Source organism: Schistocerca nitens, chromosome 4 (genome assembly GCF_023898315.1).
Source record: "Schistocerca nitens isolate TAMUIC-IGC-003100 chromosome 4, iqSchNite1.1, whole genome shotgun sequence".
NCBI lineage: Eukaryota > Metazoa > Arthropoda > Insecta > Orthoptera > Acrididae > Schistocerca > Schistocerca nitens.
The window spans coordinates 394,330,698-394,357,459 of NC_064617.1; the positions used below are offsets into that span (position 1 = coordinate 394,330,698).

At 42.8% G+C, this 26,762-nt stretch overlaps 1 protein-coding gene across 1 annotated transcript in view; it reads right to left on the reverse strand.

The window, feature by feature from the left end:
- Positions 1 to 16,723: 16,723 nt before the first annotated feature.
- LOC126252333 (forkhead box protein L2-like) overlaps positions 16,724 to 26,762 on the reverse strand; it is a 49,910-nt gene continuing 39,871 nt past the window's right edge. The window contains exon 3 of the mRNA XM_049953220.1: positions 16,724 to 16,894. Coding sequence (XP_049809177.1) covers positions 16,724 to 16,894 — 171 coding nt within the window. The remainder of the gene's footprint in view (positions 16,895 to 26,762) is intronic.

Sequence of the window (26,762 nt, forward strand, 5' to 3'; positions counted from 1 at the left end):
GCATCGGGATTGGAAGCCTGGTCCCTCCACTACCACATTCCTAAGCACCGGCCGGGAGACTAATTTTAAATAACACGTCACTGTTTCGTATAACGTTCCCTCTAGAGAGGAACAGCGGGGGAAGGAGGGAGGGTATTTGGCACAGAGGCTATAACACATGACATCGCACAGGATCCCGGTATTTCATCTGAAGAAGGGCTTATGCTCCGTTACCAATGACCTGATAGTCTGAGAAAATTTTATCGAATTTGCAACGATTAGCGCGAAATTTGCATCACTCACCCCAAACCGAATAAGCGTGGTAAAATGGTGTTCAGGACGGTAGAAGGACGTTTTATTCACAGTTGGAAAGGAATATGTCGTTGACCCAACTAATCAGGACCTGTACCTCGTCTTATTTCCTGTTATCACATCCAGAACGCGTGACAACTGTGTGATTTTGAAGACACTCCTATTCCAAAAAGGGAACGGCTACTGTCTGCAGCAGTGCAGAAGAGGAGGCTCAGTGGAGTTTGGATAAGGAGAGGAACTAGTTACAAACTGAAACCAAAGAGTAAACAACATCTCACTGGCAATATAGGTAAACACATCTGACAGAAAATTAATAATCCTCTGGACCCATCATACAGTCGAGCAACTTCATTAGCCTCTTCGGCGAGGAAGAGTCTCAGCAAGTTTCTTCAGGTATGCCACATCATCTTGAAACCACTTACTGACTATTAGATCCAGTAGAGCTACCAAATTGCAGGGATGTTGACTTCTACGTTTCCCCCGCAGTTTCAAATACTCCCAGCCCTTTTCTGTAAAATTAAGATTGTGTGGTTTCGCGGATGAGATGAGGTGCGACAGAATGCTAGAGTGCTTGCCAAACCAGGAACGGATATTAGCACCCTTCGAACACACCAAGAGTGTTCACAATGATACTTATCATGAATAAGTAGAAGAAGGGACAGCACTTGATTTCGAAAATACTGAAATAAACGTGTTTTTTCGCAGTCACGCTAACGTGAGAGAGTGCGCGCAAGTCATGACAGCACCAGATCCGGCCTGAATTACACCTTTCCGCAGCAAACTGCAAGTTAAATGTCTCATTGGCACGTTGGTACACTCGACGTCTTGCATCATTATAGAGAGAAAATCGTGACTAATCTGATCACGCTACAGTCCAGTTTATGTGTAGTTTGTCCCACTAAAGACGTGTCGCTGTGAGCCCCAGCATTTTGCCAGTGTCCATTCTACGCAGTTCCATTCGCAGTGTTCGCTCTGAAGCGTGTTGAGATGAACCTGCACCACTCTTATTATTATTTTAACCGACTGTTATTGACAAGGCGTGACATTCGCCTCCAGTCCCTGTCGGCATTGTTATTTTTACGACCTCTGTTCTTAAGCCCTTATTATATGGCTGCGAGTGGTCCACTATTCCTTGCACATCTGTCGGACAGCCGCACTGATGTACACTCAGGTTGCAATGCAGATGGCGGTCGTACTGCGTATGCAAGGTATAAATGGGCAGTGCATTGGCGGAGCTGTCATTTCGACTCAGGTGATTAATGTGAAAAGGTTTGTGACGTGATTATGGTCGCACGATGGGAGTTACCACACTTCTAAAGCGAACTAAGTCGGAGCTACACGCATGGCACGCTCCATTTCGGATATCATTAGGGAATTCACTATTCCGAGATCCACAGCGTCAAGAGTGCGCCGAGAACACCAAATTTCAGGCATTACATCTCACCACAGACAACGCAGTGGCCGATGGCCTTCACTTAACGACCGAGAGCAGCGACGTTTGCGTAGAACTATCAGTGCTAACAGGTAAACAGCACTGCGTGAAATAACCGCAGAAATCACGTGGGACGTACGATGGACGTATCAGTTGGGATAGTGTGGCGAAATATGGCGTTAATGGGCTATGTCAAGCACATGATCGACCCGAGTGCCTTTGCTAACAGCATCAAGTCGCCTGCAGCGGCGCTCCTGGGCTCGTTACCATATCGGCTGGACCATAGGCCATGGAAAACCGTGGCCTGTTCAGATGAGCCTGGATCTCAGTTGGCAAGAGCTCATGGTATGGTTCGAGTGTGGCGCAAAACACGACGAAGCCACGGACTCCAGATGTCAATAAGGCACTGTGCAAGCTGATAGTGCCTCCATAATGGTCTGAGCTGTGTTTACGTGGAATGGGCTGGGTGCTCTGGCCAAATGAACTGATCATTGACTGGAAACGGTTATTTTCGGCCACTTGAAGACCATTTGCAGCCATTCATGGACTTTACTTTTATGGATGGTAATGCGCCATGTCAGTGGGCCAAAATTTTTCACAATTGATTTGAAGAACATTCTGGATAATTTGAGTGAATGATTTGACCACCCTGACCGCCCGACATAATCCCATCGAACATTCATGGGTCATAATCGAGAGGTCGTTTCATGTACAAAATCCTGTACCGGCAACCCTATCGCAACTCTGGACGGTTATAGAGGCAGCATGGCTCAATATTTCTGCAAAGGACTTCCAGCGACTTGTTAAGTCCGTCGAGTTGCTGCACTATGCCACTATGTTAGGAGGTCTCCGATGACTTTTGTCACCTCAGTGTATAGGGTCTAGCGGAATAAATAGTACGACATAAACAAGACAGAATTTATTGAAAGACATACTGGAAACAAAGAAAAATACATGCCACTGCCTATATGACCGTTTCTTGGATCTGAGTATGACAAACATGAACCGAAGATGCCAAACAAAGCCGCGGTTCACTCCACAGTCACACACTGACAGTCCAAGAGCTTCTCACGCAGCTGACGAGGATTACATTACGTGGCGCCCACTACCTGTAATTCTGTTTATTTACACCACCGTCTAGATGAAAATGAGCCTCATCCGGCATCAGTGTGTTGTTTCGCATCCGTGGGTCGGCTGCTAAAACTTCCAGGAAGTGCATGGCGAAGGTTAGTCTGGCAGCTTTATCCTGTTGGTTTAATTTCTGTACGATCTGCATTTCGTATGATTAGAAGTGAAGGTTATCACGGATAATTCGCCGCAGGGAACTACCTCACCGCCAAGGCACGTCCGGCAGTAGAAAGGTGAGGACTTGGGATGAGCGCTTGACGCTCCTCCTGCACTCGCTTGATGGCCCACTGTGTCTTTTGTCGACCTGGAATTTTCTTCTCTGCACAAGATGCAGTAGTCGTTTGTTACACCCACCGCACAATCGTCTGATGATCTGGGACATTACAGCTTGAAATGGTGACGAAAGATTCGCTGAATTTTGATAGAAGGCTCGTTATTACTGAAATACGCCTCTACGGCGAATTGTCGACGCTCTGAACACCACAAGGCTGTAATAACGAAAATGGAAGCCCTTCCTCAATGGAGCGCACACATAATTATTTAGCGCAAGCATGACACTTGAAACGCATACGTTTCATATGTATTCATTACCAGCGATGGCGAGGCATGACAGAATCTCTGACCAGAGAGTTATTTATCGTGGCTAGTCTGCGCTTGACCGCGCGAGAGTTCTGTTAAGTGTACCGAGTCGGCAGGAGCAGTTGCGAGTTGCACTCTGTCTGTAGTTGAAGTCGGATACAGTTGTGTGTAGCGAGTCGGCAGAAGTTGCGAGTTGCACTCTGTCTGTAGTAGAAGTCGGATACAGTTGTGTGTGGCTAGTCGGCATGCGTCCGCGGTGTGCTCTGCCCACGAGTCTGGTCGGGAATGAGGTGGACGATATGTATATTATTGTAGAAGGTAATGAAGCAGCATTGCGCTCAGCTAATAACGTATGTTAATTGTAATTAATTTGTTCAAAAAATGCCCCAATAATAATTTTTTATAAAGTAAATCTTTTAAAGAAAAGTAATCATTTCAATTTAAAGAATTTTTCCACTCCTTTGAAAAAAAAGCATTCATTTCAATTTAAAGAATATTTCCTATGCATTTCCTCCAAGAATCAAAATTAAATATACGCCAGCATTGCACAGAGCTGTGCCGAAAAATAAGAGCAGATACAGACGCAGTTTTACTGAGGTAAGAATTTATCAGGTTTAATTATTTCACAGGGCCGAAGGTCAGCGTTGCTGCCCTTATATGATTTATCAGGTTTAATTATTTCTGTTAGGAAGTTACATTTCCTACATGGTTCATTAGTTGATTGACATTATTGCGGTTTTTGGTCAATTTTCATTTATTAATTTTGTGGGGAGTTAACATTTGGCTCATTATCATTGTTATGCATTTCTGTGGGGAGGTTACACTTGGCGACATCTGGACCAGGATCGTATTTCTTTGTGAATCTTCTGACAAGTAGTCAGATATCTGCTCTTATTTACTTAATATAATTAGCATTTGGCGCAACGCTTTTACTAACATTGTCACTTTCTTCCACAGATCATCGGCAATTTGTTGCTCTTTGTTGTATAGTGTTTGTTGGATTTTGCATTGTCTTTGTTCTATTTGTGAATAATTGTGACTTGTGTAAAAATGCCGCAAAAGACTGTTAACAGTACATCGCGATGTATAATGAGTGAAATAGCCGACTTAAACAATTTGGTCGATAGTAACTATGACACGCAATGTAATGATGACAATCCTCCATTTAGTGACAATCAGTGCGTACCGACCACTAATAATGATTTTTATCATAGTGATGAACAAACGAATTCAATTGTATCGTCTGTTAATTTGATGACAATTGACGACGCGGGGCGTTCTGTTGCAATGAACGCTGCCTAGCTTGACACACCCGGTTTGCAGGATTTGCATAACAAACAAATAAATTTTTCTAATGAAAATGAATAGTGTAATCAGAGTACGACAGATTTATTTAATTCCGGTGTAGTGACTAACAGTGCACATCCGATTGGCAAACATTTTCTAGAATCACAGAATAATCAATAGGTTACACAAAACGTGACAATTGCAGGTACGTCATCAAACAGCACAGAGAATAGAGCCGGTAATATTGACTTGGAACAAATTATGGCAAGATTGCTACAACAACAATTTAGTGAAAATTTCAAACAATTTAGTGAACAGAGCAAACAACAACTTAATGAAATTAATAAAAAACAAGACAATCTTAAAGAAGATCTCAAACAACAACTTAATGAAAATAACGAAAATCTCAAACAACAACTTAATGAAAAATTAGACAACAATTCCAGACAGTTAAATGAAAAATTAGACAACAATTCCAGACAGCTTAGTGAACAGATTAGAGCCGTTGCCGCGCAGTGTCATGATACTAAGGAACAATTACGTGAGGAAATTGAGACTTGTGCTAGGAAAAGTAGTGAGGAAATTAGATCTGTTGCTCAAGAATTAAGGGATATGCAAACAGCTGCAACAGAATCACTTAGAGACGAAATTAATGCAGTCGGTAAACAATGCTCTGAAAAGGCAACACAATTACGCGACGAGTTTAAATTAATGACAGCAGAACTTTCGCGCACACTAGATGCAAAAGTAGACGCGAAATTCGACCAACAGAATAGTCAAATTGACGAACGTTTTAATCATCACCTACAAAACAGTGATACGCGTTTCCGTAAATTTATACAGGATCAGAATAAAGTAAAACGACAAGTCATGGAAACAATCACCGCACAGAGACAGGAAGATAAACGTAAATTGTTTGCGAAAGCAAAAACATACATGGACAACAATATTGCTACAGTGTCCGACGAAATTAATACCATCAAACAATTGAACACAGAATTACGTGATGAAATTTCCGATTTTAAGTCGAAAACAGACACACACACAGCAGACTTTCAGACAGTGACAGACAGACTCGAACAATTAGAACTAACACAGGATTCCGATGTCATTAAAGCAGACGTTAAAAAATTGAACGAAACCACACGAAAAATACAAAAACAAATTAATGCTTGCGACACTAAAACCGATGATCAGGTAAAAATACTGACTGAAAAATATGATGAATTGGCCAGTCGTATTGACGTTATTGAAAGTGATAATGACAGCAAATCAGACGATACTGCACCGATTTTGTTTAACCAAACACCTGAATTCCAAAATTTACAGCAGACGATCAGTGAGATAGATTCGTCTAATAATACATTGCGTAGAAAATTGTCAACTTTACAACAAGAAGTGACAGAGATAAAAAATATTTCAGTTAATAACACGTCACAGCATACGCCACGTTCCGAGCATTTGTCACACTCACACAGCCAGTGTAACTTAAGTAATTTACAGAGAGTACGCGACTTAAAATCCGAAAAACTACGCGACTTAAAATCCGAAAAGATACAGACAAACAGATTCTTATGTAATGCTGAACCTGTTCACAAAGTCAGAGACGATAACGTTGATTATAAGCAATTTGTAAAAAAAATGTAATGAATTTAATGACAGCGCACAGGTACACGCTTTGAACTGGATACGTCGATTTATTTTTGTACTTTCACCGCCTTTGTGTGTGATGCAGAAACTAACTTTGAACTGGATACGACAATTTGCTCTTGAATTTTTACCAACATTTCGTGTAATGCAGAAACTAGAATTAGCATGGATACAGCAATTTGCTTCTGAATTTTTAACGGCATTGCCTGTAACGCAGAAGCTAAAATTTATTTGCAGCGCGTAATAGACCTCAGGGGATTCATTATGCTTTAATGAGTATGTGCCGTAGCGTGCACAGGGCCCCGAGCTGTAGTAGTGCTGTTTCATCTTTAGTTTTCTGCACTGCTGCCTTCTCTTCTACTATCCTTTATATCTATCAAAACGGCTCTTTAACTATTGCTCTACCTGGTATTAAGAAACGTGTAAAGAAAACCCGATAAGACAAGTTTTACCGAAAGGGACAGTTTTCTTTAGACATTCCCGAAATAACAACTGCCGCCGTATTTTTAATAACAGATAAAATTGTAATCATCAGTATGTATAGCGTTTTCAGCAATCGTCAAAATTATCAGCAACAGCGAACGCATTTTGGTAACAATAGATGTTTTTCACAGCAACAGCATGAAAGTCAGCCGGTTAGCATACATAACCAACAATGCAGTCTACAAGGTCAGCCAAACTTTAATGTTAGCCGCGTGCACGTATAGTCTCAGCTCCAACAAATAGTAACACACAGCAACAACGAAATCAGTACGTACAGAAGACACACTATTTCAATTCTTATCGCAATACACCGTATCGAAATGACTATCATGACAGACGTAAAAGTAATGAAAACAATTTTCAGCGTACGTTTAATAACAGTAGGTCTTACCAACAGCAAAATCATCCGCAACAACATATTATCATAAATGAACCAGACAATAGATATCATCCCGAACGTAATACGTCAGGAAGAAATAACAGAATAGTACAAATAGTGGAAATGCCGCAACATTCTCCTGAAAATAATAGCGCGTCAGATAGAATTTGACTAGATACTGTACAGGTCGCATCTTCCAGTAACGCAAGCAATACCTTTGACACGCAGAATCTTGTTCATGAGAATGTTATTTGAAACATGCTTTGTTGAATGCACCACATTTATCGCACCCAGATCTTACCAGAAATTTTTCCATTGCGACCGACAGTTCTAACACCGCTTTAGGCGTACACATTTTTCAGGAAATTGAAGAAGATGGCTGTACAGTAATTAAAAATATAGCATTTGCAAGTCGCACTCTGTCACCTGCTGAACGAAATTATTCTGTTACAGAACTTGAAACATTATGTGTTGTTTGGGCTTTTACGAGATTTCGACATTTTCTTTATGGAAGACATACCACCGTCTACACAGACCACAGAGCGATACAATTTTTACTTTCGGCTAAATTTACACACGATAGATTAAGCAGATGGAAACTTTATCTACAGGAATTTAATTTTACAATAGTTCACATTCCCGGCACACAAAATATTGTAGCAGACGCACTATCTCGTTCTCTCAGCAACAATCAGCAAGACATCGCAACCAACTTCTGCAAAGCAAATTTCAGCGTCATGTACATTCAACAAGTTGCATTTGAAAATTTCATTTCGTCGTCATTACAGGACATAGCACAAGAGAAAAGTAAAGACAATGTGTGGAAAGAGATTAAACACCTCTGGCAAGATAGGAATAATGTTACGATTAGAAACCATTACACTGTACGCAATAATATTCTGTTTCGCCGCTCTCATCCTGACAGCAACGATTGGTTATTATGCATTCCTGACGAACTTGTTAACAAATTAATCTGGTATAGTCATTTAAGTTACTCACATTACGGAGCTAGAAAATGTTTTCTTATACTGAGACAGAACTGTTATTTTACGAACATGGAGAAACGTATTCGACGAGTTTTAGCGTCATGTAAAATCTGCCATAAAGCTAAATCAGATACGACTTCACATATTCCTCCATTATATCCCATTGTACCTGTTAAATTGACATATGGCCGCTGTAGACATTTTTGGTCCGATTCCTAGAACTAATAGAGGTTTTTCCTTCATCTTTGTCGCTGTTGAACTCATTTCAAAATTTGTTACCTTCACTCCGTTACACAAAGCTACTGCTAAAACTGTCTCGAAAGCATTTGTAAAACATTTTCTATTTCATGTAGGGCATGTGTTGAAAGTAATTTCCGACAATGGACCACAGTTTCGATCTGCTATATGGACACGTATGTTACGAGCTAGAAACATTTCTCCGATCTATATATCCAAGTACCATGCTTCTTCGAACCCTTGTGAACGATTAATGAAAGAAATTGGTAAACTGTGTAGAATATACTGCCATAAAAGACATATTGATTGGGACACACACATACACTTATTCCAAGATGTAATTAATTCCATACCAAATGAATCCACTATGCTATCTCCGACTGTTATACTGAAAAATGTTGAACCACCTAACAAAATTAAAGAATTAGTATCATTTCCTACATCTCGTCGACTACGACACCATGAAATAATTGACATTGCGCTGAACAACATCAAACGTGCCGCAGAGCACCGGAGAAGACAACAAAAACAGGTTTGTATACGCCGTGACTTTCACGTTGGACAGAACATATTAGTACGTACACACTATTTATCCAACAAAATAAAAGGTAGGTGCAGTAAATTTGAACTTCTATACGCAGGTCCATATCGGATTCGCAGCATTCCTCACCCCAATGTTGTACACGTCGAAACTTTGAGAACCAGAAAATCGAAAGGAAACCACCAAGTGTCGAACGTCAAACCTTTTATTGAATAAAAATACTTTATGATTTAACATGCTTAGTGCCATTTCCTAATTTTTATGACCACTTATACAATTATATTCATGTGAATACTTACTGATGATTATCTCATTTTTTGTTGGCAAGTGACCGGCAAGGTAAGGTTAGCAGGTCGCTTTTCTTGTCGTTACACATCAGACCGTGCATATTTTTCCACATGAATTTACACATTTTATGACCACTTATGCAAATATATTTATGTGACTACTTGCTGATGATTGTCGTATTTTTCAAGGCAAGTGCCCGGCAAGGTAAGGTTAGCAGGTCGCTTTTCTTGTCGTTACACATCAGACCGTGCACATTTTTCCGAATAAACTTACACTTTTTATGACCACTTATGCAATTATATGCACATGAACACTTACTGATGATTATCGTATTTTTTTTCTTGGCAAGTGCCCGGCAAGGTAAGGTTAGCAGGTCGCTTTTATTGTCGTTACACATTAGACCGTGCACATTTTTCCAAATAAACTTACACCTTTTATGACCACTTATGCAATTATATTTATGTGACTACTTACTGATGATTGTCGTATTTTTCTTGGCAAGTGCCCGGCAAGGTAAGGTTAATTTTTTACGTATGTATGATTGTTTTCCTGTTTGTTTGTATGCATTATGAAATAGTTAAGATATAGCAAACACCAGTTGACTTTGACATTTTTGCCCTACGATATCTCAACATCGTGACTATTTTTACATTTTTTGCTGCTGCATTATGATATTCTGTGTACATTTTTGCATCTGAACACCGTCTATATTTTTTGACATATTACGTTTTCTGTCATGCTATGCTGTATGCTTAATTATACCACTATAAACCAGTTTTTATCTAATGGGTATATGAATTAAATGCAAGACATAAATCTTTGTTCACCATTTTCAGAAAGAAATAACGTGTAAAGGAAATAAATTAAACAGAAATGGGAATTTCACCTACGGAATAAACGAAAGAAGATGCAAAAACCTTATGAGGAAGAGTAAATGGATCAGAATTAACAAGCATTAACAAGAATATACTATACACATCGTAGAATAGCAGTCTTAACTAATTTTTTCTTTCAGAATACGATGCGATTGATGCAGGCTGTCAGACAGAACTTCACATCTTAGTTTTAGTGAGGAAATATGCTAGAAATAAGGAATAGTAGTGTAATGAATAATGAAGTGATTTTTTTTTTGCAGATGATAATGAATGGTGATGAATAATGATGAAGAATATGCAGTTATGAATAATGAAGTTTTTCTTTACAGGTGATGATAATAATGGAGTTATGATAATTAAGTGATGGATAATGAAGTTTTTTCTTTACAGATGAGGATGATGTTGAAGTTTATGTATTTATGCTCTGTAGTTATTTAAGTATTTGTTGCAGTTCGTTTTGACAGTATGTGTTGTATTGCATAGTATGATGACTGAAGGTTTTGGAAAGAACAGCTAGAGAACACATTTTATACACATTTCACTACCTGTTAATTCGAAGTTCACTACTTTTCAGCATAAAATGCGTTTCTTCTTTCAGTCTAATAATCCATTTTTGTATATTTTGCAGGAGAAATTATTCATGAAATTAATGTACTATAAGCAGTTGTTCATTAAACCCAAGTCATTTATGAATGTGATTACATATACTCTACTTGTTTCATAATCTTGATACAGCTGACTCATGACGAATGACGTTACACATCTTCATTTGCAGCAATAACTCAAAAGCAAATATTGTTATTAATTATCGAATCCAACGCAATGCATTGCTAGCACAAAAAAAAATGCTTTGTAACTGGCAAATGAATGCCACTGATTAATGTAATAAGATGAACTATGAAGACAATGTTTACTATAATTAGATTAATTATGCCATTTATTAACTCATTTTCAATGATGACTTCTGATGGTTTGTACTTACGCTATGAATGCCAATGTTCTCTATAAATGATTTCTGATGGTTTGTAATTAGTCAATGAGTGCCAATGTTCTCTGTAAATGATTTCTGATAGTTTGTAATTAGGCAATGAGTGCCAATGTTCTCTGTAAATGACTTGTGATGGTTTGTAATTAGTCAATGAGTGCCAATGTTCTCTGTAAATGATTTCTGATGGTTTGTAATTAGGCAATGAATGCCAATGTTCTCTGTAAATGATTTCTGATGACTTGTAACTAGACAATGAGTGCCAATGTTCTCTGTAAATGATTTTTGATGGTTTGTAATTAGGCAATGAGTGCCAATGTTCTCTGTAAATGACTTGTGATGGTTTGTAATTAGGCAATGAGTGCCAATATTCTCTGTAAATGATTTCTGATGGTTTGTACTTAGGCAATGAGTGCCAATGTTCTCTATAAATGATTTCTGATGGTTTGTAATTAGGCAATGACTGCCAATGTTCTCTGTAAAGTTACTCATGAACATTATTCTGTAATACTACGTACATGGTACAGAAATGTTCAATGACTGGGCAATGAGTGCCACCCATTACTAGTGTAATTCTCAATGAAGACTAGTATGTGACTTAATGTCCTTCACCTTCTAACCTAATTACCTGGAATTACTGCAATATCCGTTTGTCCTGTATATCCTCATGATCATGGAGCACTATATATGGGTTTTGCACTAATTCTACGTTGTTGTAACAGACAAGGACGTGGCGTTGACACCATTACTAGTGTAATTCTCAATGAAGACTAGTATGTGACTTAATGTCCTTCACCTTCTAACCTAATTACCTGGAATTACTGCAATATCCGTTTGTCCTGTATATCCTCATGATCATGGAGCACTATATATGGTTTCTGCACTAATTCTACGTTGTTGTAACAGACAAGGACGTGGTGTTGACACGACATGCTGTCCACCACCATGAGCGGTGAAGATGATATTATGGTCCCACTGTTTGGTGTACCTAATGTACTACCAAAAGGATAACATGGAATATTACTACGGCATTTCAGTGTCATGGCCACGCTGTTTAATACTTCTGGTAAAAGAACTGTAGATTGCCTCACTTGGTGTTGTGCTTCTGTAGAAAGATATGGACTTTCAGTGCAGCTGCGTGCAACCTAAAGTGCTACAACCATGACGCAATCCTTCCCTTTCCTATCCTAATTCTTGTGACACAGTAAAAAAAAATCATTTTTGTTATCATGATTGGCATTTATGGCCTATACATTTTTTGTGATTTGCAAATATGTTATGAACTACAACGCATGTGCACTTTTGTCATTTTGTTAACATGTTTTCTACTCATTGCATATACATTTTTTGTGATTTGCTGATATGTTCTATACTACTGTGCGTGTGCACTTTTGCCATTTGTGAATATGTTTTGTACTCATTGTATATATTTTGTCTTTGCCTGATATGTTCTGTACTCAGTGCATGTGCACTATATTTACTTCATGTTCTACATCTATATATCTGTATATTCTGTAATTGTAAAGTTAATTAGTTAAGAAAAAATTTGTTGCTCATGGCAAGTCCAAATGACTCACCATCGCTGCCAAATTTTTGCCCCCCCCCCCCCCGCCCCCCCCCCCCCCCCCCAGTGGAGGGTTATGAAACGCGTACGTTTCATATGTATTCATTACCAGCGATGGCGATATTCATTACCAGCGATGGCGAGGCATGACAGAATCTCTGACCAGAGAGTTATTTATCGTGGCTAGTCTGCGCTTGACCGCGCGAGAGTTCTGTTAAGTGTACCGAGTCGGCAGGAGCAGTTGCGAGTTGCACTCTGTCTGTAGTAGTCAGTCGGCAGTTGCGTGTACCGAGTCGGCAGGACAGTTGCGAGTTGCACTCTGTCTGTAGTTGAAGTCGGATACAGTTGTGTGTAGCGAGTCGGCAGAAGTTGCGAGTTGCACTCTGTCTGTAGTAGAAGTCGGATACAGTTGTGTGTGGCTAGTCGGCATGCGTCCGCGGTGTGCTCTGCCCACGAGTCTGGTCGGGAATGAGGTGGACGATATGTATATTATTGTAGAAGGTAATGAAGCAGCATTGTGCTCAACTAATAACGTCTGTTAATTGTAATTAATTTGTTCAAAAAAATGCCCCAATAATAATTTTTTTATAAAGTAAATCTTTTAAAGAAAAGTAATCATTTCAATTTAAAGAATTTTTCCACTCCTTTGAAGAAAAAGCATTCATTCAATTTAAAGAATATTTCCTATGCATTTCCTCCAAGAATCAAAATTAAATATACGCCAGCATTGCACAGAGCTGTGCCGAAAAATAAGAGCAGATATAGACGCAGTTTTACTGAGGTAAGAATTTATCAGGTTTAATTATTTCACAGGGCCGAAGGTCAGCGTTGCTGCCCTTATATGATTTATCAGGTTTAATTATATCTGTTAGGAAGTTACATTTCCTACATGGTTCATTAGTTAATTGACATTATTGTGGTTTTTGGTCAATTTTCATTTATTAATTTTGTGGGGAGTTAACATTTGGCTCATTATCATTGTTATGCATTTCTGTGGGGAGGTTAGACACTGACGCCGTATTACGCAACTGAAATCCTGCTGCTCGTTCTGTCAGGCCTCGTGCCAACAAATATGGACACTTCATTCACAGCGTGGTTATGGACACATCGAAATGCGAAAGTTGCTTTCTACTATTTTCACCTCCACACATCGTATAAAACCGAATGGCACATACATGCCAGTTCATTCCTCGGGGCCAACAAGACATACGGGTCCTGTGGCGTGCCTCACAGCAAGTGACTCTACGGGTCTTACGAGTCCCAGCGCAGGTCTCCAGCGGACAACGAGTTATCGTCCCAGGCGAGTTTAGTATTTGTTAAGTGCGCATTTAAATACATGCAGGCTCTCGTTAACACACCACAAAGCAAAAACATTTAATGGCTAACACTAATGTACTGATACCCCATGGGCCCCGGATGGAGCAATCTGGGAAGAGATACAGCGACCTTGCTGATCAAGTCAGGGTATGTCAAGCACGAATACAAGCAATAGAAAATCTCGCCGTGGGTTGACAGGCTTTATTTTGTTAGAATGTAATCCCAGGATGACTTGCCATATAGCACAACAAAATGGGGTATAGAATACCGTCGACGTACCGCTTTGCTGTAAAGGTGCCGCGGATAGCAACCAAAAGCATCCTGATATGAATAGAAATGGTGACCAGTACATCCCCTGCCTTTGCCGGTCCGGGTGGCGAGCGAAGTCAGGTTGGGAACCCACCGTTGTCCAGGGCGTCTCCAGACACATCTTCACTGGTCATCGGGGCTCAGTTCGAAGAGGGACTCATCGCTGAACACTACTCCAGTGAATGAGATTCCAGGACAAAGACGTTGTCGAGACGCCCCGTACAGCTGTGATATGCCAAACTGATCGTCGCCCCCATATCGCCCGACAACCAGGAATGATAGTCTTGGGTGCCATTTCTTTTCTTACGAGGGTTGAAACTTAAATAGTGGCAACTATTTATTCACAACAGATACAAAAGAGTTACATGTTTTTACCTGTTACTGTCCTTCAAAGTAGTCACCAGCGTTGTGTAGAACCCGTTGCCAGCGATGTGGAAGGCGTAGTATATCGTTAGCAGATCTCGTTCTGTTGATGGTGCGAATGGAGCGGTCTAAAGTTATGGTGATTCTCTCGTGTGCGGATGGTGTTATCCTAACGCATTACGTTCCTCCACGGCAGACCGTCAATGCACAGTATTACTGTTCGTTTTTGGAGCATCACCTGCGACCAGCTCTGCGAAAGAAGCGGCGACACTTTCTCCCACCCATCATTTTGCAATGCGCGGGCGCATACAGCGGAAGCTATGGCTCCTCTGTAAGGTAGATGGGACTGGGAAGTACTGTACCATCCACCATACTCCCCGGACTTACTTTGATTTGAGTCCGAAGATAAAGGAACCATTTCGTGGCATTCACTTCAGATCTTTTCCAGAGATTCGACAGGCAGCAGACCGCTCCATTCGCACCATCAACAGAACAGGCTCTGCTAACGGTATACTACGCCTTCCACATCGCTGGCAACCGCTTCTACACAACGCTGGTGACGACTTTGAAGGACAGTAACAGGTGCAAACATGTAACGCTTTTGCATCGGTTGTGAATAAATAGTTGCCACTATTTAAATTTCAACCCTCGTACCAGGACCTCTGTAGTTGTCATCCGCGACATCTTTAGAGCACAGTAGTGCCCCCCCTTCAGGGCAAGGCATCCTGGGCTTACATTTCAGCAAGACAATGCCCGACAACACACGGCGAGAGCGTCTCTTGCTTGTCTCCGTGCTTGCCAAACCCTGCCTTGGCCAGCAAGGTCGCCAGAGCTCTCCCCTACTGAGAACGTTTGGATCATTATGGGCAGGGCCCTCCAAGCAGCAGGAGATTTTGACGATCTAACGCGCCAATTGGACATAATTTCGTACGACATCTTTCGGAAGTACATCCAACAACATTATCAGTCAGTGCCAAGCCGAATAACTGCTTGCGCAAGAACCGGAAGTGGTGGAATGGGTTACTGAATGCTTAATTTGAGAAGCTCTGTCTCTTGAATAAATCATCCAATTTTTCTGAAATTGTAATCACTGGTTTGCCTTTACATGCACATTTCATCTACCTATTTCGAAAAGAATGTATGTTGGGCTAGGCAACTGGTGTTGCGGGTCCCGTATTTTTCGTGATCTCGTTCAATCATTACCTTAAGTCAGCTGTTGAGGGTCATACGAAGGCCTAGCACCAGTTTTACACCATGCACAGTGCTCGAAACCGACCTATGTACTCTTTTTTTAAGGGGGGGCTAATATTTTGTAGGAAAAAGGAAGATTAGGGTGTAACGTCACGTCGACAAAGAGGTCCTTAGAGAAGAAGCACAAGTTCGGATTGTTTCTTTGCCGGCCGGGGTGACCGACCGTTTCTAGCCGCTACAGTCTGGAACCGCGCTACCACTACGGTCGCAGGTTCGAATCCTGCCTCAGGCATGGATGTGTGTGGTGTCCTTAGGTTAGTTAGGTTTAAGTAGTTCTAAGTTCTAGGGGACTGATGATCTCAGAAGTTAAGTCCCATAGTGCTCAGAGCGATTTGAACCATTATTTCTTTAAGGATGGGGAAGGAACGAGGCAGTGCCCTTTCAAAGGAACCATCCCGCCATTTGCCTGGAAATTCTGAGGCAAATCAGGGAAATCTAGGTCTGGATGGTCGCATGTTCCCGATGTGAGTCCATGGTGCTGACCACCGCGCAACCTCGCTTGGTTATCAACAGTCGAGGTTGCGTTGAAGAGGACGACGTTGTAATGGAACCGTAGCGAGATAAGTTTCCTAGCGGCCACACCTCGATCTGATTGAGCTGTTTACCCGCGGCAGCGACAACTGGCCTAGGAGTGAGACGAAACCAGCGCAGCCACTCCCGGCGCATAGGGCGTGGGCGGGCCGAGCCGGCCGCGGTGTAATGGCGCATTGTGGCGGTGCTGCCGCGGCGCGCGATCCGCCGCTTTTACGGTTCATATTTCTCAGTTATTGGCCGGCTATCAGTCAGGCATCTCGGCGCGCCGGCCACAAAGGCAGCGGCAACGCCTGCGAGCCGCAGCGGGACGGGCCCCGGGCGGCGCTCCCTCCTGCCGCTGCTTTACGGCGGCACTCACTGACAGCTGACAAACGACGACGGGCCTGGCGTTCTGAGCTGCCGCTGAGCGCAGTCTCTGTTGCACGTATCCAGTAGCCGCTGGCTGAAATCGTGGCGTTTTGGCAGCTACGAGAGAGTTTTTTTTTTTAATAAACGGAAGCTAACCCTTACGTATCTGTTGAAGAACACAGACTTATTCCAGAAATTTAGCTGAAGAAATATGATTAAACTGACTTCTGCAATGCTGGCGTCCGCAGCTCGTGGTCGTGCGGTAGCGTTCTCGCTTCCCGCGCCCGGGTTCCCGGGTTCGATTCCCGGCGGGGTCAGGGATTTTCTCTGCCTCGTGATGACTGGGTGTTGTGTGATGTCCTTAGGTTAGTTAGGTTTAAGAAGTTTTAAGTTCTAGGGGACTGATGACCATAGATGTTAACTCCCATAGTGCTCAGAGCCATTTGAACAATGCTGGCCACTGAAAGTGCAATACGATGAGAGCAGTATGCAACAAACTTAAAACAGATATTAAGTGCACTACAGCTGCACTCAAAAATATTTTGTTGTTTCGATTTTATGTTGTCAGCACTGTTTGCATGCAGCCACAAGAGAGTAACGCATGTAACTGTGTCACTGCATCAACACCTTCACGCCGCTGTGGTTATACCGGGTGATCAGAAAGTCAGTGTAAATTTGAAAACTTAATAAACCACGGAATAATGTAGATAGAGAGGTAAAAATTGACACACATGCTTGTAATGACAAGGGGTTTTTTGCCCGCATCTCGTGGTCGTGCGGTAGCGTTCTCGCTTCCCACGCCCAAGTTCCCGGGTTCGATTCCCGGCGGGGTCAGGGATTTTCTCTGCCTCGTGATGGCTGGGTGTTGTGTGCTGTCCTTAGGTTAGTTAGGTTTATGTAGTTCTAAGTTCTAGGGGACTGATGACCATAGATGTTAAGTCCCATAGTGCTCAGAGCCATTTGAACCATTTGACAAGGGGTTTTATTAGAACAAAAAAAAAAAAAAAGTTCACAAAATGTCCGACAGATGGCGCTGGACAGCAAAAAGTCAGCGACTGCGCATGACAATCGTGTATAAAAGGAGCTGTAATGAGAGAGAGAATCAGATGCGCCAGCAGTCGCAGCATGTTGACGTTACCTGAAAAGGCGCTTTTAGTGAAGCTGTAGTATCAGAATGGGGAATGTGCTAGTTCAGAGTTACGATCCTATCGCCATAGGAAGGGGATTGGAACGGGTAAAGGTCCGTTGACAAATGCAGCTGTGACGGGAATGATTTCGAAGTTCGAAGCCACGGGTTGCTTAGACGATAGACCCCGTAATGGCCGACCGAGCAGAAGGCGTAATGCTGCTGAGACAGTTCAGGAAGAAATGGAGACTGTAGCGGGTTCGTCTATGCACGGGGAAGTCAGCGCTCGTGCAGTCGCACGTCGCACCGGAATTCCATACACTACTGTTTGGTTGGCACTTAGGCGTACCCTCCGATGCTATCCGTACAAAATCCATCGGCATCATGAACTGTTACGAGGCGATTTAGTGAAGCCGAGGACATTTGCGGTGTGGGCGTTTCAAAAGATGGCGGAAGATGACGATTGGTTGAGTAACGCGATGTGGACCGACGAAGCTCATTTCACGCTCCGAGGGTCTGTCAACGAACACAACTGCAGAATTTGGGCTACCGAAAATCCTAGAACTGTCGTGGAAACTCAATTGCACGACGAGAAAGTCACGGTATGCGTTGGATTTACCACATCTACCGTTATCGGGCCTTTTTTCTTCGAGGAAATGCGTGATTCTGGTTTTGTAACTGCTACCGTAACGGGTGAGAGGTACGCCGATATGTTACAAAATCGCATCATTCCAAGCCTGGCTGATAAACACCTGCTGGAACGTACGATATTTATGCAGGATGGCGCTCCACCCCATATTGCTAGACGTGTGAAAGATATCTTGCGCGCGTCGTTTCGTGATGATCGTGTGCTCAGCCGCTACTTTCGTCATGCTTGCCCTCCCAGGTCCCCAGATCTCAGTCCGTGCGATTATTGGCTTTGGGGTTACCTGAAGTCGCAAGTGTATCGTGATCGACCGACATCTCTAGGGATGCTGAATGACAACATCCGATGCCAATGCCTCACCATAACTCCGGACATGCTTTACAGTGCTGTTCACAACATTATTTCTCGACTATAGCTATTGTTGAGGAATGATGGTAGACATATTGAGCATTTCCTGTAAAGAACATCATCTTTGCTTTGTCTTACTTTGTTATGCTAATTATTGCTATTCTGATCAGATGAAGCGCCATCTGTCGGAAATTTTTTGCACTTTTGTATTTTTTTTGGTTCTAATAAAACCCCATGTCATTCCAAGCATGTGTGTTAATTTGTACCTCTCTACCTACATTATTCCGTGATTTATTCAGTTTTCAAATTTATACTGACTTTTTGATGACCCGGTATATCCAGTAAACAAGCATGGTCATACAATAAAAATGTAAGTAATAGGGGAGCTCAATAAGTAGTCAATACGTTTTTTTCCGTCGGACAGTTTACGTTGAAAAACGTGGAATTTGTTGTGGGACATGGTGGCGTATTTTCGCTCCAGCCCCTACACTTTCATGAACTTCCGATAGGTAGCGGCGCTGTACGTAACTTTTGAAGTGGCGTCTGTAACGGACGAGCTTTCCAAGCAGAGAGCTGTCATTGTGTTTCTTTTGGCGGTAAACCAGAGCACCGCAGATATTCATAGGCGCTTGCAGAATGTGTAGGGAGACGTGGAAGTGAACAAAATTCAGGTGAGTCGCACGGCGACGCGTCCTTCAATCTCGTGACAGAGTCCTGCAGTGTTGGAACGCGGGGACAGTCTCATTAGAGACGACGACGGATCACTATTAAACTCATCGCTGCACAGCTGAACGTCTCTGTTGGTAGTGCTCACACACTCGTGCACCAGTTGGGGTACTCAAAGTTGTGTGAGCACTATATTCCTCGCCGCCTTACAAAAGATGATTAAGAGTTTCCATGTGTTTGGCCCAGCGAAGAATGCACTCTGCGGGAAGCGGTACGTGGATGACGGGGAGGTTACTTACTGTTGCAGCAAGGCTTTGGCTCCGCCGTCGACCAGTTGAGTGGTACCATGTGGCGTATAGGTCCCCTCAGTGAGGTGGCATAAGGCCGTCACATTGAACGGGGATTATGTTGATTAATAGGGTATGTAACCAAAACACGGTGTACTGGAATTCTGAATAAAACCAATCTGTTTTCGGAAAAAAATATGTTGCATTACTTATTGAACGATCCTAGTATATATTCCTTTATGTCAAAAGTATTTTGGAATTTTCTTTGGTTAACTAATGTCACTTAGGAATTTTTTGTAGAGACGACTATGTCAAAACATAAAGAATACTCAGTTGATCCGAGCAAACTGTTTAGCATGTTTTCAAGAAGGAATCGTTGCAGTCCAGCGTCGATAGAGACTACGGCACATCTCGACAACTAATAAGCGCGTGAAGCTGACGGTAAAAACAGCATGGAACAGCGGCCAATAAGCGAAGATCAGGTAGTTTTCGAAAACCAACAAGGAAGAGGACATAACGATTTGTAAGCAGTCGGTCGCTAATCCAAGAAGATTGGCACACCTACTTAGGCAGCATCAGGAGCAGCATCGTGGACTGAACCCACATGTCTCTAATGTAAAACGTCGTCTAGCTGCAGGTGATTTAACTTGTAGATGACCATCACGCAAATCACTTGTTGTTGTTGCAGTAATCCGTCCGAAGACTGGTTTGATGGAGCTCTCCATGCCACTCTGTCCTGTGCAAGCCTCTTCGTCTCCGAGTAACTGCTGCAACTTACTGTACATTTTTCTGAATCTCCTTACTGTACTCATATCCTGGCCTCCCTCCCTCTACGATTTTTACGCCCCCTCCCCCCCCTCCCCTCCACGTCCCTCCAGTACTAAATTGATGATCACCTGCTGTCTCAGAATGTGTCCTACCAACCGATCCCGTCTTCTAGTCAGGTTGTGCCACAAATTTTTTTTCTTCCCTTTTCTATTCAGTACCTCCTCATCAGATACTGGACTGTAAGGCGTACCCAAGAGAAGATACAGAGTCAGATTACAACATAGTAGTAATGAAGAGTAGGCTCTGAAGTTTAAGACATTAGTCAGGAACAATCAATAAGCAAAGAAGTGGAATAAGGAAGTACTAAAAAATGACGAGATATGCTTCAAGTTCTCTAAGGCTATAGATACAGCAATAAGCCATAGCTCCATAGGCAATGCAGTTGAAGAGGAATGGACATCCCTAAAAAGGGTGATAACAGAAGTTGGGAAGGTTCAAATGGATCATATGGCTCTGAGCACTATGGGACATAACATCTGAGGTCATCGGTCCCATAGAACTTAGAACTACTTAAACCTAACTAACCTAAGGACATCACACACATCAATGCCCGAGGCAGGATTCGAACCTGCGACCGGAGCGGTCGAGCGGTACCAGACTGAAGCACCTACAACCGCTCGTCCACACCGGCCGGCTAGTTGGGAAGGAAAACATAGGTACAAAGAAGGTAACTGCGAAGAAACCATAGGTAACAGAAGAAATACTTCAATTGATCGATGAAAGGAGGAACTACAAAAATGTTCCGGGAAGGCCGGCCGAAGTGGCCGTGCGGTTAAAGGCGCTGCAGTCTGGAACCGCAAGACCGCTACGGTCGCAGGTTCGAATCCTGCCTCGGCATGGATGTTTGTGATGTCCTTAGGTTAGTTAGGTTTAACTAGTTCTAAGTTCTAGGGGACTAATGACCTCAGCAGTTGAGTCCCATAGTGCTCAGAGCCATTTTTTTTGCTCCGGGAAAGTCAGAATACAGAAATACAAGTCGCTGATGAATGAAATAAATAGGAAGTGCAGGGAAGCTACGACAAAATGGCTGCGTGAAAAATGTGAAGAAATCGAAAAAGAAATGATTGTCAGTAGCACTGACTGAGCATACAGGAAAGTCAAAACAACCTTCGGTGACATTAAAAGCAAGGGTGGCAACATTAAGAGTGGGACGGGAATTCCACTGTTAAATGAAGAGGAGAGAGCGAATAAGTGGAAAGAATACATTGAAAGCCTCTGTAAGGGGGAAGATTTGTCTGATGGGACAGAAGAAGAAACAGTAGTTGATTTAGAAGAGATAGGGGACCCGGTATTAGAATCAGAATTTAAAAGAGCTTCGGAGGACTTAAGATCAAATAAAGCAGAAGGGATAGACAACATCCATCCGAATTTCTAAAATCGTTGGGGGAAGTGGCAACAAAACGGCTGTTCTTGTTGATGTGTAGAATGTATGAGTCTGGCGACATACCATCTGACTTTCGGAAAAATATCATCATCACAATTCCGAAGTAGGCAAGAGCTGACGAGTGCGAGAATTATCGCACAATCAGTTTAACAGCTGATGCATCCAAGTTGCTGACATGAATAATATACAGAAGAATGGAAAAGAAAATTGAGGATGCGCTAGATGACGATCAGTTTGGCTTTAGGAAAGGTAAAGGCACGAGAGAGGCAATTCTGACGTTGCGATTAATAATGGAAGCAAGACTAAAGAAAAACCAAGACAAATTCATAGAATTTGTCGACCTGGGAAAAGCGTTCGACAATGTAAAATGGGCAATATGTTCGAAATTCTGAGAAAAGTAGGGGAAGCTATAGGGAGAGACGGATCACATAGAATATGTACAACGGCCAAGACGGAATAATAAGAGTGGACGACCAAGAACTAAGTGCTCGTATTAAAAAGGGTGTAAGACTAGGATGTAGCCTTTAGCCCCTACTGTTCGCATTCTGTACATCGAGGAAGCAATGATGGAAATAAAAGAAAGGTTCACGAGTTGATTGAAAATTCTAGCTGAAAGGATATCAATGATACGATTCGCTGATGACATTGCTATCCTGAGTGACAGTGAAGAAGAATTTCATGACCTCCTGAATGGATGACCATTTTAATGAGTAGAGTATGGACTGAGATTAAATCGAAGAAAGACGAAGGTAATGAGAAGTAGTAGAAATGAGAACAGCGAGAAACCTAATATCAGAATCGATGGTCACGAAGTAGATAAAGTTAAGGGATTCTGCTACCTAGTCAGTAAAATAACCAATGACGGACGGAGCAAGGAGGACATCAAAAGCAGACTAGCAATGGCAAAAAGGGCATTCCTCACCGAGAGAAGTCTACTAGGATCAAATTTCGGCCTTAATTTGAGAAAGAAATTTCTGAGGACGTACGTCTGGAGTACAGAATTATAGGGTAGTGAAACATGGACTTTGGGAAACCGGAATAGAAGAGAATCGAAGCATTTGAGATGTGGTGATACAGACGAAAGTTGAAAATTAGATAGACTGATAAAGTAAAGAATGAGGAGGTTCTGTGCAGAATCGGAGACGAAAGGAATATATGGGAAACACTGATAAGAAGAAGGGACAGGATGATAGGACATCTGTTAAGACGTGAGGGAATAACTTCCATGGTACTAGAGGGAGCTGTAGAAGACAAAAACTGTAGAGGAAGACACAGATTGGAATACATCCAGCAAATAATAGAGGACGTAGGTTGCAAGCGCTGCTCTGAATTGAAGAGGTTAGCACAGGAAAGGAATTCGTGGCGGGTCGCATCAAACCAGTCAGAAGACTGATGACCCCCCCCCCCCCCCCAAAAAAAAAGAACCACCTCATCTATCCATCTAGTTTTCAACATTCTTTTGTGGCATCACATTCTGAAAGCTTCTGTTCTCTTCATGTCTAAACAGTTTATCGTCCATGGTTCACTTTAATACTCCATATAAATGCCTTCAGAAAAGACTACCGAACACTTAAATCTATACTCGATATTAACAAATTTCTCTTCTTCAGAAATTCTTTTCTAGCCATGGCCAGTGTACATTTCTACTTCGGCCATCATTAGTTACTTTACTGCCCAAAAAGCAAAACTCATGTACTACTTTAAGTGTCTCGTTTCATGGTCTAATTGCTTGCGATATATTAAGTGCCGCCCCATTCTACTGGAAATATCCAGTAGAGCTTCATCACTTAATTGACTTTCAATGGTGCTGAAACTTCCCTACTTGTAGGTATCGCAATAATTTTACCACCGACGTTGGTAGTATTACCGTCTCTTCTACATGTCCTACAGTAGATAATCTTGGAATGAACGAGTTCTTCGTCTATCGTACACTAAGTTTCACGTGGCAAAATAACAGATTTTTTACACTTTTTTATTCAGAATTTTATTCATGTCAAAAATGAATCAAAGTCTCGTTTGATAACCAAACTCCATAACGCTTGGACTTCCTTTAGGTATGTTTTGGAGCCTTCGAAAGGGTAGTTTTTACTCCCAAGACTCTTAATTAGTACAGCATGGTGACCAGGGATGCATGAAAGTTCGGCTTTTTAGAGACAACTGTAACCTTTGCTTACTCCACATAAATTCATTCCAAAGGCTTCTAAGTAGTAGTCAGTCCTTCGCATTGCTTTTTCAGCTGTATGAAATGTATTCGCAGTTGTGAATATGGACAACCATCAGCTGTATAATGGAATAATGTCAATGAAAATTTATGCCAGAGCGGGACTCGAACCCGGATTTCCCGCTTACCGCGAGCAGTCGCCTTACCTTTTTTTTTTAAATGTAGGAACGTTCTTGGCGCCCAAATGGGGTGGTGGGGGGCACAGTGGGCAGGGGTCGCAACCCGAGGCCTGCCACCATGTCTCGTTCACACTCTCCAGAAACCAAGAAAAGCACAGGGAACGTGGAGTAGAGGTACAATGAACATCAATGGTTTACTTATTTATTTTCCTTTTCTTTCAATTAACATTAATACCACCGAGAATAGCAGGAAACCGGCGTCGCGAGGAGCGGTGCGCACCAAGAGTCAGAAAATGGTCCAAATGGCTCTAAGCACTTTGGGACTTAACATACGAGGTCATCAGTCCCCTAGACTTAGAACTACTTAAACCTAACTAACCTAAGGACATCACACACATCCATGCCCGAGGCAGGATTCGAACCTGCGACCGTAGCAGTCCCGCGGTTCCGGACTGAAGTGCCTAGAGCCGCTCGGCCACAGCGGCCGGCAGCAAGCGTCAGACTCATTGGGACTATCGACGTATAGCTTTTCCGAGAAGAATATTCCGATGACCGGAGAATATATCAGCTCTAACTGTGGTAGGGGCGGGTATCAACTCTTCATGGCAGGAACACCCCAGCTATGGGGCGGGTTAAGGAAAACACGGCGAAGTAAATTTTTGTATTTTGGATTGTGGACAACAGGACAATGGCGTTCATTAAGGAACTGCGAAAAATCAAGGACGCTTTTCTTGCCATCAGCAAACAAGCAGTGAGCGCGTTTCCACAAATCCACTTCACAGAGTTCGTCTTCGCTTCCGGGAAGTATCCAACCTCCAGAAAGAGGAGCAGTTGAATAGGTAACTGATGAACAGTCACACATGTGATTAGGACATCTGTCGCGCCAGTAACCAGACACCTCTTGCCGATATGCACACAAGGCGATGCTCGTCTGTATCCAAAACACCACAGGCGGCACACAACAGCGTGTTTGGGAGGTGAATTCCGTGAAGGCGTGGCCGGCATACTTGCTTCCCATTGACAGTAAGGTAACATGCAGACTGGACGTCAGTGTCAAGATAAGGAGCGCATACCGGTCACCATACGGCACTCCAGTCAACGTGGGGATGCTTCCCCTCAAGCACATTCGGTGACCGGTGCTGCTGAAGAAATCCACAGATCGCATTCGTGGATGTCAAGAGCGCTGGCATTATCGCAGTAAGGACGTAGCTAAGCTCGAGGGAAAAGCGGCGGAAGTAAAAGAAGGGCGGCGGGACGGTCAAAAGCGGAATAGGTGCTGAGAGAGAGTGTGAGCAAGAGCCTCCACCAATAGGACATGGCGCAAGCATACAGTGCAGAGAGCAGGCAGCCTTGACGCACTGACCGACGGATCGAGGCGGTGGGAGTGAGACGGCTACTCCATAGTACATGAGACTTAGTTCCATGAAGGAGACACATTAGGACGTCGACGGTACTATCAGGCTATCCCATATTGCAGAGCACACCTTTCAGGTAGTCGTAATCGGCCCGATCGAACGCCTGGCTGAAGTCAAGAGCTGCCGAAAGTCCAGGCGTACGACGAGCATGAGCAGGAGCGATTATGTACCGATAGTGTCAGAGGGCAGTGCGGATGTTATTGGCACCTCCTAAAGAAGTTCGATCAGGGAAAACCATGTACCGAGCGCTCCGTTTAAGCCGCGGAGCCAACACCCGGGTAAAGATCTTCATGTTGCCGTTGAGTAGCATCAAGGGGCAGTAATAGCATATCTATAGGGTGCCCCACGGCTTGTGGATGGGAATGAGGAAACCACCGCGGAAACAGTCTGGAATCGGCACGAAAGGTGACATAAGGTACTGACAAATTTCCTTCCACACCGGCGCCAGAAGGAGGCGAAATGTTCGATAAAACTCCAGTGGGAGGCCGTTAGGACCAGGCGACCTGTTCGTAGAATCCGCCTGGATAAATGGACTTCGTCCTCTGTGACGTTAGCAAGCAGATCCATCGTCGCATCCATGGGGACCGAGTCAAAGGAGTGTCTGGAGACCGCCATAATGTTGGCACGTGATGATGTTGTTCAGAGTACACTGTAACATAATGTGCATGGAGGGCGGACCCTATATCCCGTTGGGTATCAAAACGCTGCCCATCATCGGTCATATGGACATTAATCAAAGTATTCTGATGGTGGTTTAGTTTCGTTATGACATGACAGATAGATGGACGCTTCTGCGCTAAACCGGCATGTGTGCGCGCCCTAACCATAGCTCCAGCTCTGGCGAATAAGGCATCTTAGTACATACCAGGAGAATGGCGAAATATAATTCCTGAGT